At 41.8% G+C, this 7487-nt stretch overlaps 1 protein-coding gene across 1 annotated transcript; it reads left to right on the plus strand.

The window, feature by feature from the left end:
• The first annotated feature begins 4949 nt into the window (after nt 1–4949).
• Nucleotides 4950–7487, plus strand: LOC117130363. The gene is made up of 2 exons (XM_033283256.1): nt 4950–7244; nt 7302–7487. The coding sequence occupies exons 1-2, from the start codon at nt 5630–5632 to the stop codon at nt 7478–7480; spliced, it is 1794 nt and encodes a 597-aa protein (XP_033139147.1). The 5' UTR covers nt 4950–5629; the 3' UTR covers nt 7481–7487.

A 7487-nucleotide genomic window follows, 5' to 3' on the forward strand; every position in this document is an offset into this window, starting at 1 on the left:
TTTCCGAAAGCCTCTTCCATTTAAGGTGTGCTCAGCTTATGATACCATGCTTAGGAGATGCTTCAGTCCATAAATGTCTTTCTTAAGTTCAACACACCTTTCCAGGCTCACCATGTTTCTAGTCCGGAGGAGGAGGGCATGTATACTTCATCTTCAAGTTCTCCTTGGAGAAATGCATTCTTCACATCCATCTGCCATAAGCCCCATCAAGGTTTGTTGCAATGGATAGTATGATCCTGATTGTGTGAAGTTTAGCCACTGGTGCGAAGGTATCAATGTAATCTCTCCATTGTGAGTAAACCCTTAGCCACCAGCCTTGTCTTCTTCCTATCAATCCTTCCATCAGGTAGATACTTGATTGTAAATATCCATTTACAAGAAACAGCCTTCTTCCCTTTAGGCAGCTCACTCTCATACCAGGTTTCATTCTTGATCATAGCATCAGCCTCATCCGCAACTGAATCTCTCCATTCTCTGTCTTTCATTGCCTCCTCATATCCTTGGTATGTAGCTTGTATCCAAACTGATCATAAATGCGTGATGTTCATCTGGAAATTGAGCAAATGAACACACAGCTTGACTAGGATGTGCCACAGCTTGAGCATTGTAGTAGACTCTGGTATTGGTCCAGTTAGATGGATCCTTCCTCACTCTTGTGCTCCTTCTTAACGGCACTGTCTCCATAAGTGGATCACTCTCCACTCCTGGTTCCCTAGTTGCCGCTTCATTCAGAACTTCTTCTCCTCTTTCAGGTTGTACCTCAAACTGATCTCTTTCTTCAGTTTCATCTTCATTTTGCATCCCTTGTTGATCAGGACTTACGCTCCCTTCATTCTCATGAGCTCCATCAGACTGGTTTCCCCCCTCATGATCAGCATGGGGTGTGTCTTCAGCTTCATTTTGAACTGGTGCTTCTCGCCCTTTTGGATCCTGGGTTGTATTGATCCCAAGACCGTCCAAGATCATCCTAAGGCTTGCAGCCTTGTCAGATTGTTGAGCTAGATCCTTCAGATCTTCCCAGCTTCTTTCTTCATAGTACCCCTTAGTCTCTATAAACTTCACATCTCTTGATACTAGGAGTCTTCTTGTTTGAGGATCAAAGCACTTGTATCCTCTTTGTGTAGTGGAATACCCCACAAACATAGCCTTAGTACTCTTAGGTTCCAGCTTGTTCCTCATATCTCCCGGAATCAGTACATAACAAAGGCTTCCAAACACCCTCAAGTGGCTTAGGGATGGCTTGAGTTTGTTTAACACTTCAAATGGTGATTGATCCTGCAAGACTCTTGTGGGAATCCGATTGATCAAGTAGCAGGCTGAGATCACAGCATCACTCCAAAATCTCTTTGGGACATTTGTTTGGAACATCATTGATCTTGCAACCTCCATGAGGTGTCGATTCTTTCTCTCAGCCACTCCATTCTGCTGTGGAGTGTAGGGACAGCTAGTTTGATGAAGGATTCCATGTGAGGCTAGATGTTGCTTGAAGGCATTGCTTGTGTATTCCCCACCATTATCTGATCTGAAAATCTTAAGCTTGGCATTATAATGGTTAGATACATAAGCTTGAAAGTTTTTAAATGCCTCAAGAACTCTATCCTTAGTCTTAATGAGTGTTAACCAGGTGTATTTGGATTTTTCATCAATGAATGTTACAAAATACTTATAGTTTTCCCTAGACAAGCAAGGAGCAGTCCACACATCAGAATGCACAAGATCAAAACATTTTTCATAGATAGTAGTTGAGTTCTTAAAGACTGTCTTACAATGTTTGCCCAAGATACATGCTTCACATTCATTATTTTTAAACATGACACCTGGTAACATTAAGCTTAAGGCTCTAACATGTGGGTGACCTAGTCTAGCATGCCACAATGCATTATTATTCAAACTAGCAGTAGAACTAAACGAGCAACTTGAATTGGAAACAGGAGCTATGTCTTCTAGCATATAAAGCTCTCCTTTGGTAACTCCCTTGCCAATCATTTTCCTTGTCTCAATATCCTGAAACTTCACATCATTAGGACTAAAGATAACATTGCAATGCAAATCAGTAGTACATCTTTTAACAGATAATAAATTAGATGTGAATTCAGGCATATAAAATGCTTTAGACTCTTTATCAAACAGCTTTAGATTTCCTATTCCTTTAATTGCAATTCTATCACCATTAGCAATCATCACATTTCCACAAGCAGGTTCTATATTTTTAATCAAACTAGTGTCACTAATCATGTGATGAGAAGCTCCTGAATCTACAATCAATGGTTTTATCACATTACTAGCTGCAAAGGTTCTAGGCAAATCATTCAAGCTGTTTAGAGTTCTAGGTTCTCTAGTAGTCTCAATACTATGACTCAGATATCCATCAGTTCTATCTACATAGGATGCAGCAAGAGAGTATCCTAAAGGAGAGTTCATACAGTTACCATTCTCCTTGAGAGCTTTGATGAGGGCATCAATGTCTGATCTCCTTATCATCTCACCATCAGTGCTCTTCCCCGGAGTGTGTTGGGTAGTTAGGGCCTTTCCTTCACCATCTCGCATTGTCTGCCCAGCTCCGGATGTTCCAGCTTCACTTGCCCCTTCAGACAGATGCGCCCTTGCTTCTTTATCCTTCAGGAACTTCGCTGGCTTGAGGTGAGGGTGCAGGATCCAGCATTGGCTCCTCTTGTGGCCCTGCTTCTTGCAATGGTCACACTTCCCTCCAAACTTCCCTTCTTCAGTGCGGTAAGCTGCCTTGTTTGCCTGGATAGTATCAGCTTGGTTCGCAAGTGTGAGCTCCCCCTTGCCTCCGAACAGCCCAACTGATCCCTCTTCTTTTTGTATCTGAGCACACACATCTTCAAGGGAGGGAAGCTTTGGTGACCTCAAGATGTGCTTGATGAGATCATTAAAGACCGGATTCAAGGTGAGTAGTAGGCCGAACACTTGATCTTGTTCTCTTCTCTCCATGAGCACATCTTGGTCAGTGGTGTTGGGCCTCAGCATCTCTAGCTCTGACCACAAGGCTCTGAACTTTCCCAAGTGTTTAGTAAACTCTACCTCCTCTTGCACAAGTGTGTTGATTGATCTCTTCAACTCAAACACACGGCTCAGGTTAGATGTGTTACCATAGACCTTTTGGAGTGTCTCCCACAGATCCTTTGGCGTCTCACAGTAGCTGTATGCTTCCAAGATTGAGGCTTCAAGTGACCCATGTAGCACCGTAAGCACCTTCAAGTCATCCTGATCCCACTTCTCTTGATCTGCCACCACCAGCTCTTGACCGCCTTCTTCTTCATTAGCAACTGGTCTTGAAGCTCCACCAGAGATATGGCTCCACAGACCCTTGCTCCCAACCGCCGCTTTCACCAAGCGAGACCACAGCAGGTAGTTAGTACCACCCTTCAAGGTAACCGCAACCGAGAGAGTCTTGCTCTTGCTTTCCTCCATTCCAAATGCTTCAAAGGACAACCGTAGATGAAATGAAGCTGAAGATTAATGAGATTAGAAACCAGACTATGAGCAACCTGGCTCTGATACCATATTAGATTAAGAGAATGAAATGATTTAGAGTAGATTAAGGAACAGAATGAGAGATTATGAAGAGTTTAGGTGAGAATCATGATTAAGTGAGTATGAATGTAGAGAGATAGACTCAGAACTGTATGTTTATTATTAATCACAAGAGTTACAATATATATAGAGAGAGCATTAGGGTTTTCGAAATCATAAAGAGGAGCTAAGCATGTGAGGTCAACAAGGTTAGGATAAGATCTCTTTAACTCGGCCAATCAGTGTTCCCACATGCTTGGAGCATCTAGGATCTTGGACAAAGATGCTCTTGCCTTTCCAGCTGTGCCAGCCTGTAAAGCCGCGCCTCTCTTATCCTCCAACGGTCTGATCAGCCAGCCAAAGCCCCTTCTCTTCTCATAAGTTACTCGGGTAACTTATTGTAACCGCGGTCGAGGTTTCACCTGTCTGAATGTGTACGGACCGTACGGCCTTGTACGGCCTTATACGGTCATGCCAATGTGAACCTCTCCCATCACCCCAATGCTTAACATACACTCTTCAGTCTTCACCCCTTACTACTCCTCACTTGTATATTCAACTCTTCTCAACAGAGAGACAATCAATTTCGAAATCAATCAGATAAGGTAGAGGTTCAGGGCATGTGTAGTCAAAGAGAGCCATCCAAAAGCAGCCAATGGGAGTCTTCACATGCTTGATCCCTTTGGCATCTTTTACTAGATGCTGTCTACTTTACAGCCTGTCTCCAGCCTCTCTAGCTGTGAGGAAACCTTATCCAGACTGCTTGATGTGATCATGGAAAGCACCAAGGACTGGAAGCATGAACCTGAACCTGAAGAGCTTGTAGCTGAGGGTGCAACCTTGAAGAACATTTGGAAACAAGAAGAATACATTAGTCTTGGCCGAAGCTTGATCATCCAAGACACCTTAACCATCATTCAAGCTACTCCACCTTCAAGCTGATCATCATCTAGGCAAGTAGCTTGTGTGTGCTCTTTTCCTAACCTTTGGTTTTGTCCCACTGGGTTTTCCAAAGGAAGGTTTTTAACGAGGCCACAAGTCTACTTCTCCTATCTCCTAGATGATTGATCTTGGTCTGTCCACATGAAGACCTTATCTTATATTTTAAGCTATGCTTTTATGTTATTTAGTTTTCAAAAAAAGAACTCTAGTCTTTGTTGTGTTTCCAAGGGAGCCTTTGTCTTTATTTCCCTTGTATTTTCGAGACCTTGTGCATGTACAAGGCTTCTCCTTTATATTCTGGTCGTGGCCCCTTGTATCAGCATCCATCTTTTTATCAAAAACCTTTGTTTTCTCTTTTCTTCTTGCTTGTCGAGTTGATTGAGTGTTGGTGTGTAATATCCAACTTCTGGTGTGTAATATCCAGAGACTAAGGGCTCTAGTTTGGTGTGTCATATCCGATCTATTGCCTAGGAGTATCAAGGAGCCTTTCCGCAGCCTCTTGTGTCACCATTCGATCCACATACCTTGAGAAGCTTGAGTCTTTTGATTCGTTTCTGCAAGGATTATCCCATCTGTTCCAGAGCATCATCCTAGGATCTCATCAAGTGGTATCAGAGCAACTCTGGAAGGGAAGTGTTCGATTTTTCTCTCTGATTTTCGTTTGGGTCTGTTTATATTCTGTCGAGTTTGATCTGATCTGTGTTCTTAGCGTTTAAATCTGATAAATCCGTTTGTGTTTGCTAAAAACCTGTCGATCTATTCTTATTCTCACTAGTTTTGATTGATCTATGATTGTGTTGTTGAGTTTTAATAGATTCAAGCTTGTTGATCTCGTTTCTGATAAAAACTTTTCACATTCTTGTTGCAGAAGTAATCGATTTGCTTGATCTGTTTCTGTTTTGGATTTGTGTGATTCTGATCTGTTCTTATTGCTTTAAATATAATCTATCTTGTTTGGTTGATTAGATTTCGAATTTAATCTGTCTCTGTTTAAGATTGATCGATCATATTGCGTTGGTGAATTGTTCTGATTATCAAACTGTTTTATTTGATTTGCTTGTCGTTTTAAAATTGATCTGTTGTTAATTCTGAGTGTTGTTTCTCTTAGAACTAGTTACTGGTTTCTGTTTTATTTGTATCTCAGGTACCAATGGAGAAGGAGCACAAAGGAAAACATCAGCCAAAGAAAAATAGAGAATGCTCAAGATCAACCAGAGATGAGTACAGGCAAAAAGAGTTTGATCAGTTTGACAGAAACCGGAAGCATGCTGTATATGAATTTCAAATCCCTCCATTCCATGGCAAGGCGGCTCCTGAAGCTTATGCGAAGTGGGAAAAGAAGATTGAGTTGATTTTCAGTAGTCAACACTATGCTGAAAGAAAGAAGATTCAAATGGCTACTGCTGAGTTTTGTGGTCATGCTTTAAGATGGTGGAATCAGTTGATAAAGTACAGAAGACTTGATGGAAAAGAACCAGTGGAAACATGGCTTAAGCTGAGGGCTTTGATGCGTAGAGAGTACGTTCCAAGACAGTACCACAAGGAAGTTATTCAAAAGCAGCCTGAGACAAAGCTATGTTCTTCATTATCAGTTCAGAAACAACCAGACAGCAAGAGATCAAGTCCATCTAGTAACCTGGTTTCATCAAGCAAAACATCAACCCATTCCTTTAAAGATAGCATAAGGAAGGCAATTTCACAAGCGTTTAGGGATGTGGAGAAACAATTTAAACAGTCCAAGACTATATCTCCATCCTTAGAAGTACAGAACCAAGCGCCTTCCTCAACTGTCTCAGAACTCAAAGATGCAGAACCAGACTCAGTTGCACAATCAGACTTGGCTGCACTAGTTCAAGAAGATCAAACCGAGATTCCAACAATCACCATTCAGAAACATGATCAACCCATCAAGGACGACCTGATTCTCTTCAAACAGGATGTAATAGAAGAGGAGGCACCCATGGAATCAAAATCAGACAGTGGAGTAGAGCATCTATTTGTCACTGATTCAAACGGTTTCCAAAGGACATTCTTGGGTACTTTTCTCATCAGTCCTTTTGTGTGGAACAAGACCAGAGCAGTAGAGCTTTCAAGACACCAACTGGGCATGGAACATGTTGTATTTGAGCCTGGAGGAGAGTTGTGGAATCACAGGAACAATCCCTTAGTGATTGAGAAGAAATCGGCAGCAACAACAATTGTTTTTGGTGATCTTTTACCCTCTGAAGCTAAAGGGATGCACGTCTCAGCTCAGCAAGAGTTTCACTACGAAACCAATTGGAGAATGTTACCCATTCTTTCATGGATCCAACAAACCAGAAAACGCAGCAAATGGCCTCCTGATCATCAAGATATTGTCAATTCCGCAAAACATATCGGTTTAGCCAAATTCTGTGAGCTGCTTATATCAGATTGGGGTGGAAGGTTACAGTTCTACTTGTGGAAAACTGGAGCATATTCCAGCATACTTATCATCCTTGGAGAGTGCTCTGCTCGTAGTAGAACCAGTTGGGGTAATAAAGAGTTGGAAGCTGATCAAAATGCCTTGCTTCTTGATCATGTTAAGGTGTGGAAACCACCAGATTTGCAAAAGCTTCAATACCATTTCAGAGATTGTCAAACCAAGAGTGGAGATGGAGATTTCACTAGATTAAATGGTGAAGTGATTACTGGAATAGGAGGAGAACTCATGTTTTCTTCTCAAATCAAGGAGAAACCACCAGATGGACTCAGTCTACATCAATCTCCAAATAAACCAACCCGAGGTAATTATCTAGACTCAAAGAAACGCATGAAACCTGATTTGTTTTCTATTGGTACAGGTCAAACAGTTCTGAGTACTAGAATTTTCGAAAAGAGAGGCTATAGTAATGATCAGAGTATCAAGAATGGATCCTTGGCTAAATTGGAGATGCAACAATCAAATCTTGGAAGCTGTCTAGCCGCCAACTCTGACATAGGAGCAGTCCGAGGATCATATCTCAGCAACAGAAGGAATTAAGCAAGAA

This window comes from Brassica rapa, unplaced genomic scaffold (assembly GCF_000309985.2).
Source record: "Brassica rapa cultivar Chiifu-401-42 unplaced genomic scaffold, CAAS_Brap_v3.01 Scaffold0404, whole genome shotgun sequence".
In the NCBI taxonomy this organism is placed as follows: domain Eukaryota; kingdom Viridiplantae; phylum Streptophyta; class Magnoliopsida; order Brassicales; family Brassicaceae; genus Brassica; species Brassica rapa.

Bases quoted from the DNA above. Each gene is read 5' to 3' on its own strand.
- LOC117130363 (XM_033283256.1), top strand. From the start codon at position 5,630: ATGGAGAAGGAGCACAAAGGAAAACATCAGCCAAAGAAAAATAGAGAA. The intron at 7,245-7,301 runs GTAATTATCTAG...CTATTGGTACAG, and splicing joins TCCAAATAAACCAACCCGAG to GTCAAACAGTTCTGAGTACT.